At 44.0% G+C, this 12,001-nt stretch overlaps 3 protein-coding genes and 1 long non-coding RNA gene across 6 annotated transcripts in view; 3 read left to right on the forward strand and 1 right to left on the reverse strand.

Moving 5' to 3' along the window:
* The first annotated feature begins 729 nt into the window (after positions 1-729).
* On the forward strand, positions 730-1,843 carry inhbab (inhibin subunit beta Ab). The gene has a single exon (XM_034679366.1). It carries the CDS (start codon positions 855-857, stop codon positions 1,596-1,598), a length of 744 nt encoding a protein of 247 aa, XP_034535257.1. The 5' UTR covers positions 730-854; the 3' UTR covers positions 1,599-1,843.
* Positions 1,844-2,754: 911 nt separating this feature from the next.
* mplkip (M-phase specific PLK1 interacting protein) lies at positions 2,755-4,874 on the forward strand. 3 transcript variants are annotated; one of them, XM_034679370.1, is made up of 2 exons: positions 2,755-3,278; positions 4,545-4,655. In XM_034679370.1, the coding sequence occupies exons 1-2, from the start codon at positions 2,944-2,946 to the stop codon at positions 4,591-4,593; spliced, it is 384 nt and encodes a 127-aa protein (XP_034535261.1). In that variant the 5' UTR covers positions 2,755-2,943; the 3' UTR covers positions 4,594-4,655. The 3 variants fall into 3 exon arrangements, with proteins under 3 accessions (XP_034535261.1, XP_034535259.1, XP_034535260.1); XM_034679368.1 differs by having other exon boundaries at positions 2,756-3,249; positions 4,545-4,874; XM_034679369.1 differs by having other exon boundaries at positions 2,758-3,228; positions 4,545-4,874.
* Positions 4,875-10,523: 5,649 nt separating this feature from the next.
* LOC117809845 lies at positions 10,524-11,735 on the reverse strand. Its single transcript, XR_004630632.1, has 4 exons — positions 11,358-11,735; positions 10,999-11,035; positions 10,738-10,914; positions 10,524-10,654 (listed from the first exon to the last, which is right to left on the reverse strand). It is a non-coding gene; the product is annotated as an uncharacterized LOC117809845 (long non-coding RNA).
* Positions 11,736-11,854: 119 nt separating this feature from the next.
* Positions 11,855-12,001, forward strand: part of dnajc1 (DnaJ (Hsp40) homolog, subfamily C, member 1) — a gene marked incomplete at its 3' end in the record, with an annotated part of 5,238 nt that continues 5,091 nt past the window's right edge. The window contains exon 1 of the mRNA XM_034679365.1: positions 11,855-12,001. This exon is cut by the window's right edge and continues 143 nt beyond it. Coding sequence (XP_034535256.1) covers positions 11,986-12,001 — 16 coding nt within the window.

Genomic DNA, 12,001 nt, shown 5'->3' on the forward strand with positions numbered 1-12,001 from the left:
GATTATTAATGATCCACACAGTCAGATTATTAATGATCTAAACAGTCAGATTATTAATGATCTAAACACTCAGATTATTAATGATCTAAACACTCAGATTATTAATGATCCACACAGCCAGATTATTAATGATCCTCACAGCCAGATTATTAATGATCTAAACAGTCAGATTATTAATGATCTAAACACTCAGATTATTAATGATCCACACAGTCAGATTATTAATGATCCACACAGCCAGATTATTAATGATCTAAACAGCCAGATTATTAATGATCCACACAGCCAGATTATTAATGATCTAAACAGTCAGATTATTAATGATCTACACAGCCAGATTATTAATGATCTAAACAGTCAGATTATTAATGATCTAAACAGTCAGATTATTAATGATCTAAACAGTCAGATTATTAATGATCCACACAGTCAGATTATTAATGATCCACACAGTCAGATTATTAATGATCCACACAGTCAGATTATTAATGATCCACACAGTCAGATTATTAATGATCTAAACAGTCAGATTATTAATGATCCACACAGTCAGATTATTAATGATCCACACAGTCAGATTATTAATGATCTAAACAGTCAGATTATTAATGATCCACACAGTCAGATTATTAATGATCCACACAGTCAGATTATTAATGATCCACACAGTCAGATTATTAATGATCTAAACAGTCAGATTATTAATGATCCACACAGTCAGATTATTAATGATCTAAACAGCCAGATGACTGTCATTGACTCTGGGGGATTTGGATGGTGCAGCACACATGCTAACATGCTAACTTCTGTGTTCTGCAGGAGACTCTTTGAACTCAGTGACCTTTGACATTTCAATGGAAGATGGCGGCTCATCAGTGGTGGAACAGGCCAATGTCTGGATCTTCCTGAAGGTGACGAAGGGAAGCCGAGCAAAAGGCAAAGTCATGCTGCAGCTGCTTCAGCGCCACAGTGATGAAGAGGATGATGGTGGTGAGGAACGCAGTGTTTCAGAAAAGATGGTGGATACTAGGCGAAGCGGCTGGCACACCCTTGCCATCTCTCAACATGTTCAGAAGTTGTTGGACGGCGGAGGCAGCTCACTTGACCTGCAGGTTTTCTGCCCACTGTGCACCGAGGGCGGCGCCTCACCCGTACTGGTAACGGGAGCAGGGGGGCGGGATCAGTCTCACCGCCCGTTTCTCATGGTGGTACTGCGAGCTCGAGAGGAGGCCACCCAGCGACGAGTCAAACGAGGTCTGGAGTGCGACGGGAGAACTCGACTCTGCTGCAAACGTCAATTTTATGTGGACTTCAAAGACATCGGCTGGAGTGACTGGATCATTGCGCCGTCTGGTTACCACGCCAACTACTGCGAGGGTGACTGTCCAAACCACATGGCGAGCTTCGGCGGCTCGTCCTTCCACTCAACAGTTATTAACCATTATCGCTTAAGAGGCCATGGTGCATTTCAAAACACCCGGTCATGCTGTGTGCCAACAAAGCTTCGCGCCATGTCCATGCTGTACTTCAACGAGGAGCAGAGGATCATCAAGAAAGACATTCAGGACATGATCGTCGAGGAGTGCGGCTGCTCGTAACCATGGAGACAACACGTTTACTGCACGTGGGCAGGACTTCTGTTTAGTGACAAACATGTCGTCTGTTATTGGAACAGACTCTTTTCCACATTGGAACGACCGAAACATCTATGCAACCCGTTATCAGTCTGAGTCCTTCCTCCAAGACTGTCGCTCTATTGTTTTATTAACAGTTCTTCTGTTTACTGTTATTGTTTTCTATTGTTTTCTATTGTTTTATAAACAGTTCTTCTGTTTACTGTTATTGTTTTCTATTGTTTTCTATTGTTTTATAAACAGTTCTTCTGTTTACTGTTATTGTTTTCTATTGTTTTCTATTGTTTTATTAACAGTTCTTCTGTTTACTGTTATTGTTTTCTATTGTTTTCTATTGTTTTATTAACAGTTCTTCTGTTTACTGTTATTGTGTTTTAATCCTTTGATTTAAATAGAGCTCAGTTTTCTGTTGTTTGTTTATTTTTCTGTAACTTTGAGAAAAAGAACCGTTATTTATTTTTGAGTTTGTTTTGAACTGTTGGCAGAAAATGGATTAAAATAAAAAACCCAAAGACCGCACAGATCGTGGAAGATGAACTGTTTGTTTATTTTATCATTTTTCATAATAATCATTAATTGAATTTTTTTGCTTGTAGTATTATCTCAGGTGATAGACAGTATCAGGTAGTATTATCTCAGGTGATAGACAGTATCAGGAAGTATTATCTCAGGTGATAGACAGTATCAGGTAGTATTATCTCAGGTGATAGACAGTATCAGGAAGTATTATCTCAGGTGATAGACAGTATCAGGTAGTATTATCTCAGGTGATAGACAGTATCAGGAAGTATTATCTCAGGTGATAGACAGTATCAGGAAGTATTATCTCAGGTGATAGACAGTATCAGGAAGTATTATCTCAGGTGATAGACAGTATCAGGAAGTATTATCTCAGGTGATAGACAGTATCAGGAAGTATTATCTCAGGTGATAGACAGTATCAGGTAGTATTATCTCAGGTGATAGATAGTATCAGGTAGTATTATCTCAGGTGATAGACAGTATCAGGTAGTATTATCTCAGGTGATAGACAGTATCAGGTAGTATTATCTCAGGTGTGTTCAGAGAGAAACGGAGTAGCCGCTGGGGGGCGCTGCAGCCCGGTTTGGGGGGTATGAAGGTGTTTCCGGTTCCGGGTCAGCTTCAGTCTGTTTCCGGTTCCGGGTCAGCTGCGGTAAACTCAAACTGAGAGGAGCTCATTCCAAAAAGGAAAACAAAGACCCTCCAAAGATCCTCCACCAGGACTCTACCGGTCTACCAGGACTCCCCCGGTCCCCAAACCCCTCCGGAGGTATTTGAAGCCGTTCTGATGGACCGGGCTCCGGTCAGACCGTCAGGAAGGTTCCGGTCCCCGTCCTCTTGCTGGGGTTTCCCCGGAACTCCACACGGAGGCTCCGGTCCCCCCCGAAGCGGATCTCCTCGTGGTGGTTCTCCCTACTCTCCGGTCTACTCCCCGACCTCCGTCCGGGGTTACAGGGACGGGTCTCCGGCCAGGTTCGGCAGCGGGTCCCGGGGCTCCGGGGGGGGGATGTGGCGAAGGGGATCCGGCTTCCGTCGGTACCAGTCCTTCAGTCCCTCAGCTCAACACAACCAGGTGAAGTGGATTAAACCTGAAGTGAGTCCTGGTGGACCAGGACTTAACATGTTAGTAACATGTTACTAACATGTTACTAACATGTTTATTCATGTCAACAACACGTGTTTGCAGCTGCAGATGTTTGTTGTGTTTGCAGCTGCAGATGTTTGTTGTGTTTGCAGCTGCAGATGTTTGTTGTGTTTGCAGCTGCAGATGTTTGTTGTGTTTGCAGCTGCAGATGTTTGTTGTGTTTGCAGCTGCAGATGTTTGTTGTGTTTGCAGCTGCAGATGTTTGTTGTGTTTGCAGCTGCAGATGTTTGTTGTGTTTGCAGCTGCAGATGTTTGTTGTGTTTGCAGCTGCAGATGTTTGTTGTGTTTGCAGCTGCAGATGTTTGTTGTGTTTGCAGCTGCAGATGTTTGTTGTGTTTGCAGCTGCAGAGGTTTGTTGTGTTTGCAGATGTTGGATGATGTCGTGTTTGCAGATGTTTGATGATGTCGTGTTTGTAGATGTTGGATGATGTCCTGTTTGCAGATGTTGGATGATGTCGTGTTTGCAGATGTTGGATGATGTCGTGTTTGCAGATGTTTGATGATGTCGTGTTTGCAGATGTTTGATGATGTCGTGTTTGTAGATGTTGGATGATGTCCTGTTTGCAGATGTTGGATGATGTCGTGTTTGTAGATGTTGGATGATGTCGTGTTTGCAGATGTTGGATGATGTCGTGTTTGCAGATGTTTGATGATGTCGTGTTTGCAGATGTTTGATGATGTCGTGTTTGTAGATGTTGGATGATGTCGTGTTTGTAGATGTTGGATGATGTCGTGTTTGCAGATGTTGGATGATGTCGTGTTTGCAGATGTTGGATGATGTCGTGTTTGCAGATGTTTGATGATGTCGTGTTTGCAGATGTTTGATGATGTCGTGTTTGCAGATGTTGGATGATGTCGTGTTTGCAGATGTTTGATGATGTCGTGTTTGCAGATGTTGGATGATGTCGTGTTTGCAGATGTTTGATGATGTCGTGTTTGCAGATGTTGGATGATGTCCTGTTTGCAGATGTTGGATGATGTCGTGTTTGCAGATGTTGGATGATGTCGTGTTTGCAGATGTTTGATGATGTCGTGTTTGCAGATGTTGGATGATGTCGTGTTTGCAGATGTTGGATGATGTCGTGTTTGCAGATGTTGGATGATGTCGTGTTTGCAGATGTTTGATGATGTCGTGTTTGCAGATGTTGGATGATGTCATGTTTGCAGATGTTTGATGATGTCCTGTTTGCAGATGTTGGATGATGTCAGAGGTTTTTGATCCTAAGTCTGGTTTCTGTTTTCAGTCGGGGTCCTCGGACGCTCCGGTGGAGAAGTACTTCAGTCCCTCGATGATGCAGGATCCCTGGGCGGCTCTGCAGCCGGTCGCTGTCGCTGACAGCTGGACGCCATGACAGGACCGTCGGGCTCAGCAGGAGAGCCCGGTCTGAGCGTGCTCAGTCACCAGCAGGCTTTGTTTGTGGGCAGCTTGGTGATGAAATCAGGGAACGTGTTAAACGATGTTTTTAAATGTTTTTAACGTTTTAGACGGACGCTTCTTCTTCATGGGATTTTATTCTCTCAACGTTTCTACTGAAGTTTATTTTGAAAAATTAAAGGTTAAGCTTTGAACTTCCTGTTCTGTGTTTTAATTTGAAAGGAAGAGGAAGCAGTCACACACACACACACACACACACACACACACACACACACACAAACACAAACACAAACACAGAGACCATGAAGACTAAAGAGACCATGAGACCATGAAGACTACAGAGACTGAGACCATGAAGACTAAAGAGACCATGAGACCATGAAGACTACAGAGACAATGGGTGCATCTCAAAGCTCTAAACTGCAGTCTCCTCGCTCCTCGGTCGAACCGGAAGTACTTACTGACGCACCATTTTAACTTGCGTCCCAAAGCTCTAAACGCTGCTGGAGGAGAGAGGAGAGAGGAGAGAGGAGACTGATCCGAGGAGGGATAATCGAGGAAACACGAGAGCAGACTTTGCGGAAGTCTTTTCTCTGACAGACACGCCCCCTTATCGAATATCACTCACGGATTGGACGCTGCAGCGGCTCGGACTTAACCGAAACTTAACATCAGCTGAGTTTAATAACAAAGAAAAGATGGACCTTAAAACAGTCTCTAAGGGTGCCCTGAAACAGATCATAAACAGTCACTAAGGGTGCCCTGAAACAGATCATAAACAGTCACTGAGGGTGCCCTGAAACAGATCATAAACAGTCACTGAGGGTGCCCTGAAACAGATCATAAACAGTCACTGAGGGTGCCCTGAAACAGATCATAAACAGTCACTGAGGGTGCCCTGAAACAGATCATAAACAGTCACTAAGGGTGCCCTGAAACAGATCATAAACAGTCACTGAGGGTGCCCTGAAACAGATCATAAACAGTCTCTAAGGGTGCCCTGAAACAGATCATAAACAGTCACTGAGGGTGCCCTGAAACAGATCATAAACAGTCACTAAGGGTGCCCTGAAACAGATCATAAACAGTCTCTAAGGGTGCCCTGAAACAGATCATAAACAGTCTATAAGGGTGCCCTGAAACAGATCATAAACAGTCACTAAGGGTGCCCTGAAACAGATCATAAACAGTCTCTAAGGGTGCCCTGAAACAGATCATAAACAGTCACTAAGGGTGCCCTGAAACAGATCATAAACAGTCATTAAGGGTGCCCTGAAACAGATCATAAACAGTCACTAAGGGTGCCCTGAAACAGATCATAAACAGTCACTAAGGGTGCCCTGAAACAGATCATAAACAGTCATTAGGGTGCCCTGAAACAGATCATAAACAGTCTATAAGGGTGCCCTGAAACAGATCATAAACAGTCACTAAGGGTGCCCTGAAACAGATCATAAACAGTCTCTAAGGGTGCCCTGAAACAGATCATAAACAGTCACTAAGGGTGCCCTGAAACAGATCATAAACAGTCATTAAGGGTGCCCTGAAACAGATCATAAACAGTCATTAAGGGTGCCCTGAAACAGATCATAAACAGTCATTAAGGGTGCCCTGAAACAGATCATAAACAGTCACTGAGGGTGCCCTGAAACAGATCATAAACAGTCTCTAAGGGTGCCCTGAAACAGATCATAAACATCCGTCGGTTTCTAAACAGTCTGTATTTGATGAGCTGAGATTGAAAAGTGTTTGATATGAATTTTAAAAACAAAATACTGATCGCAAAATCCTAAATTCAATATAACAGAGGATGGATGTTATATCTGATTGTTTTTGTCAGATTCTCTGTCTAATGAAATAGAGTAATAGAGTCTAACATCATTGATAGAATATATATTAATGATCAGTTATTCCTCCTGTTAGTTTCCCTGTTTGTTCTTGTTTTCTTCATGAAGAGAAGTCTGACAGTAAAGTTTGTCTGTTAGTAAAAACACTTGTTATATTTCCTGTCAGGTTAATAAAGTTTCATATTGATCATTAATGAGCACGGGGTTTGAAAAGAGTTGCATGGTTTCTATTTTCCCTTAAAGTAATAAATCATTTAATAATGAGGCATTTTACCGGTGAATCGATCCGTGATGCTTCAGGACAGAATAAACAGAGCTGATTCTCTTCATGTGCAAGTGTGTGTTAAACATGTAAACACAGAGACAGAGCTCTGTTACTGTTTATATTAATCAGAGTTATTACAGTGAACATGTGTGGTAAACAGGTGTGTGTTAAACAGGTGTGTGTTAAACAGGTAAACACAGAGACAGAGCTCTGTTACTGTTTATATTGATCAGAGTTATTACAGTGAACATGTGTGGTAAACAGGTGTGTGTTAAACAGGTGTGTGTTAAACATGTAAACACAGAGACAGAGCTCTGTTACTGTTTATATTGATCAGAGTTATTACAGTGAACATGTGTGCAGACACAAACAGCTGTTAAAGCCGTCATCACAAACTGACGTCGCTTCACGTGACGCTCCGGAGGAGAGGCCGTCTCATTTCTCTAAATACAAATCTCCTCTCTCCTCTCTCCTCTCTCCTCTCTCCTCTGGTTTCATTTCCTCGCATCTCTGGTGGGCGGGACTAAGACGCGAGGAAGAGACGCGAGGATGGACGTTTAGAGCTTTGAGATGCACCCTATGAGACCATGAAGACTACAGAGACTATGAGACCATGAAGACTACAGAGACTATGAGACCATGAAGACTACAGAGACTATGAGACCATGAAGACTACAGAGACTACAGAGACTATGAGACCATGAAGACTACAGAGACCACAGAGACTATGAGACCATGAAGACTATGAGACCATGAAGACTACAGAGATCTGAACTCAGGGATGTCAGGTGTTGATCGGACCGGTCACATGACAGGAAGTAAGGTTACATCTGGACCAGGAGGTGATCAGCTGTTTCCTGTTTGGGTAATAAAGCAGGTAACGGTAGAAGTCTCGATGGGATTCAGGAAGCCCTCCATGCTGGTCTGGTCCTCTGGAGCACTTCACACCAGGTCTAATGATTGGATCCTGCTCTGTGTTTCTAGAGTTCATTCTGAGCTCTGGAGATCAAAGCACTTTCAAAATAAAAGCACCGGTTTCATTAGAAATCCTGATTGTTCCTGTTTGAACCTTTCTTTTTCATTCCTGTCTGTTTTTAGTTGATCATCATTCCTTAAAGGTTATATCTATTATTTCATTGATTAGAAAAAATAATAATAATACATGTAATTAAGGCTTTGCTCTCTATGATTAAAGATAAGGTAAGATAAGATCCTCCTTTATTCGTCCCCCAACGGGGAAATTCATGGAGTTACAGCAGCAAACAAGAAGGTGTACAGAACAAGAATTTAACAAGAATATATAAAGGAAAGAAATGTTCATCAGAGACGACAGCTTGGCCATAATCCTCCTGTCAGCCACCACCTCCACAGGGTCCAGGACTGAGCTGGTCTTCTTCCCCAGTTAGTTCAGTCTGGCTCTCTAAATAAAGACAATATATTAAATGTGGAGGAGAGAGCGAGAGGGGGGGGGGGGGGGTCTGTGTACTGGTGTGTGTTAATCAGGTGTGTGTTAATCAGCTGTGTGTTAAACAGGTGTGTGTTAATCAGGTGTGTGTGTGTGTTAATCAGGTGTGTGTTAGACAGGTGTGTGTTAAACAGGTGTGTGTTAATCAGGTGTGTGTTAATCAGGTGTGTGTTAAACAGGTGTGTGTTAATCAGGTGTGTGTTAATCAGGTGTGTGTTAAACAGGTGTGTGTTAAACAGGTGTGTGTTAATCAGGTGTGTGTTAATCAGGTGTGTGTTAAACAGGTGTGTGTTAATCAGGTGTGTGTTAATCAGGTGTGTGTTAAACAGGTGTGTGTTAAACAGGTGTGTGTTAATCAGGTGTGTGTTAATCAGGTGTGTGTTAAACAGGTGTGTGTTAATCAGGTGTGTGTTATCAGAGTTATTACAGTGAGACACAAACAGCTGTTAAAGCTCTCTCCTCTCCCCTCCTCTTTCCTCTCTCCTCTCCTCTCCTCTCCTCTCTCCTCTCCTCTTTCCTCTCTAGTCTCCTCTCCTCTCCTCTCCTCTCCCCTCCTCTTTCCTCTCTCCTCTCCTCTCCTCTCCTCTTTCCTCTCTAGTCTCCTCTCCTCTCTCCTCTCTCCTCTCTAGTCTCCTCTCCTCTTTCCTCTCTCCTCTCCTCTCTCCTCTCCTCTCTAGTCTCCTCTCCTCTTTCCTCTTTCCTCTCTCCTCACCTCTCCTCTCCTCTTTCCTCTCTCCTCTCCTCTCCCCTCCTCTTTCCTCTCTCCTCTCCTCTCCTCTCCTCTTTCCTCTCTCCTCTCCTCTCCTCTCCTCTCCCCTCCTCTTTCCCCTCTCCTCTCCTCTCCTCTCCCCTCCTCTTTCCTCTCTCCTCTCCTCTCCTCTCCTCTCCTCTCCTCTCACCTCCTCTCTCCTCTCCTCTCCTCTCCTCTCCTCTCCTCTCAACTCACCTCTCCTCTCCTCTCCTCTCCTCTCCCCTCCTCTCTCCTCTCTAGTCTCCTCTCCTCTTTCCTCTCTCCTCTCCTCTCCTCTCCTCTCCTCTCCTCTCCCTCTCCTCTCCTCTCCTCTCCTCTCTCCTCTCCTCTCCTCTCCTCTCCTCTCTCCTCTCCTCTCCTCTCCTCTCTCCTCTCCTCTCCTCTCCTCTCCTCTCCTCTCTAGTCTCCTCTCCTCTCCTCTCTCCTCTCCTCTCCTCTCCTCTCCTCTCCTCTCCTCTCCTCTCCTCTCTCCTCTCCTCTCCTCTCCTCTCCTCTCCTCTCCTTTCCTCTCCTCTCCTCTCCTCTCTCCTCTCCTCTCCTCTCCTTTCCTCTCCTCTCCTCTCCTCTCTCCTCTCCTCTCCTCTCCTCTGGTTTCATTTCCTCGTATCTCTGGTGGGCGGGATTAAGACGCGAGGATGGACGTTAAGAGCTTTGAGAAGCACCCCGGGTCTGTCCCGGTCTCTCCCGGTCTTTCCCGGTCTCTCCCGGTCTCTCCTAGTCTGTCCCGGTCTCTCCCGGGGCCTGTTGCATGAAACTAGGATAAGGGATTAAGCCGGGATATGTTGCTTATCCTGGCTCAACTTATCCGTGATCCGGTTGCATGAAAGTAGGTTAGGAGGAAGCAGGATATTCTATGACATTAGTTACCATGGAGATTTAGTCTTTGGAGCTAGCCTGCTCCAGACCAGGCTAAGTTCCAGGATCTATTTAATCTCATCCCTTATCTCAGTCAGCAGTCACCACAAATGGAAACTAATAGTTATTCTGCTGTCCACTACACATTGTTATCACATTCAACTAGACCCACAGTCATTATTTAAACATTTGTGATCATTGATTTGTAATCATTGTAGATAAATGATGATTTTAGATGTTGCAAATTGCAATTAGATAATTTAGTTTCCACACACGCGATATATAAAATACACATCCCATATAAATACACAGAGAGTGACATGATCTTCCTTTATTGAATAAGGATAATAAAAGCAGGTAAACCATCAGCTCCTTTCAAAACTGAAGCCACACAGTGACTCTACAAGATAGAAAGCATGGAATCAAAAGCATACAACAAAATAATGCATACACAATCAGTCTGTATATAATGTCTGCACACTGAAATAAATGCAGGCCAAATCCATACACAACAAATTAACAGACAAATTAATACATGCAGTAGCCTCCCTACAAGCTTGTATACACAATATACAGTGCAATTATAAGAGGTCAAATTAATTCAAATTTGAATATATATATGTCTCTGCCACTGCAGGCCATATATAACTGAAATTTAAGCATGTTAACTAAAGTAATTCAACTATATTGGTCCCTGATCAGGGAACACGGCAGGCGTACAGTGTACTTACTGGATCATCATCATCATCATCATCTGGCATTGGTGGCTCCAGCAAGGAGATGGTGCTGCCAGAAACTGCAAGGCAAACCAAAGTCAGATAGTCCAAATGGATTAGATATGAATGTGCTTACATCACATGTAAAGATGGAAGAAGGTACCTTGTATGAAGCGGTTAGCCTCTTGGGAGGGACATGCATTTGTTTCTGTCCCCCCAAGGATCCCCTCCAAAACTGGCCTGCCTTTATTTTGTGATAAGGCCATGTCTTCGGCTGGGGTGAGGGCGGTGGGAGGTGACCCACCACCCGTTCTTTGTATTTGGCCTCTCATTTTGACGGCTAAAACAGTACATAATTTGTGTGAGCAGGCACCTTCTGGGTACAATGTACACTTGTGTAAGTATTAGTCAGGGGGGCACTTACCATTCTGCAAGATGTTCATGTATTTGACTTTTACTTGCTGCCAAGTTATTTTTGGCCCAGTCATGTTTAAGCCACACACACACACACACACACACACACACACACACACACACACACACACATATAAAGAAAGTTTCTATCTTGTCCTGTAAGTAAGTATATACATATATATACACACAAACACACTTGCAGGATAAGATAGGAGAAACTTTATTTCTCCCAAGGGGAAATTAAATCAGAGAGTTATACAGTCTGATGAAGTTATATTTACACAATTTCAAACACATCTGCATCGATTCCACAACAATTTTAATTTAGTGATTATCAAGAGTGTAAGTGTGTACATGTGCACTACTTACGCATTCAGGCGATCTGCAATGGTTTCCCAAGCTTTTTGGCGCTGTTTAATTATTGATGCTGTGTTGCCTTTCTTTCTGATTTGATCTTTCACCTCTTCATATGCTTCCATGAGGATCTCCGCTTCTGACGGTGAAAAGTATGCCGCACGCGTTGCCATGGTGAATCAGTGAATCTGCGATCGATATCTGGGGTCTATTTAAGGAAGCCGCGTACGCGCACTTAGCCAGGATTGGTTTCCCCTGGCTTGATGAATCCGTGTCTGCTCATCCTGGCTTGGTCTTTGTGCAACCGACTGAGCCTGGACGCTCTTGTTTTGGATTGGGTGAACTCGGCTCAGTCATTTATCCCGGATATCTTAATCCTACTTTCATGCAACAGGCCCCCGGTCTGTCCCGGTCTCTCCCGGTCTCTCCTGGTGTCTTCTCGGTGTGTAGTAAACATAGACTGTAGTACAGCGAGCCTCCTGCAGGGGTCACTGCAGTCCCCACATTAATACTGGTGGAGGACTTTTATTCTGAAGGCGAACCCGGATGTGATGGTGTGGTTCCGGTTCGGTCGTCGCTGAGCTGGATGAGGAGTGGACCAGGTCTGTGTGGGTCTTGAGTGTTGTTGACGGAATAATCGGTGATGCGGGTCCGTGCGG

The sequence above is a fragment of the Notolabrus celidotus genome, unplaced genomic scaffold (genome assembly GCF_009762535.1).
Source record: "Notolabrus celidotus isolate fNotCel1 unplaced genomic scaffold, fNotCel1.pri scaffold_472_arrow_ctg1, whole genome shotgun sequence".
NCBI classification, from domain to species: Eukaryota; Metazoa; Chordata; class Actinopteri; order Labriformes; family Labridae; genus Notolabrus; species Notolabrus celidotus.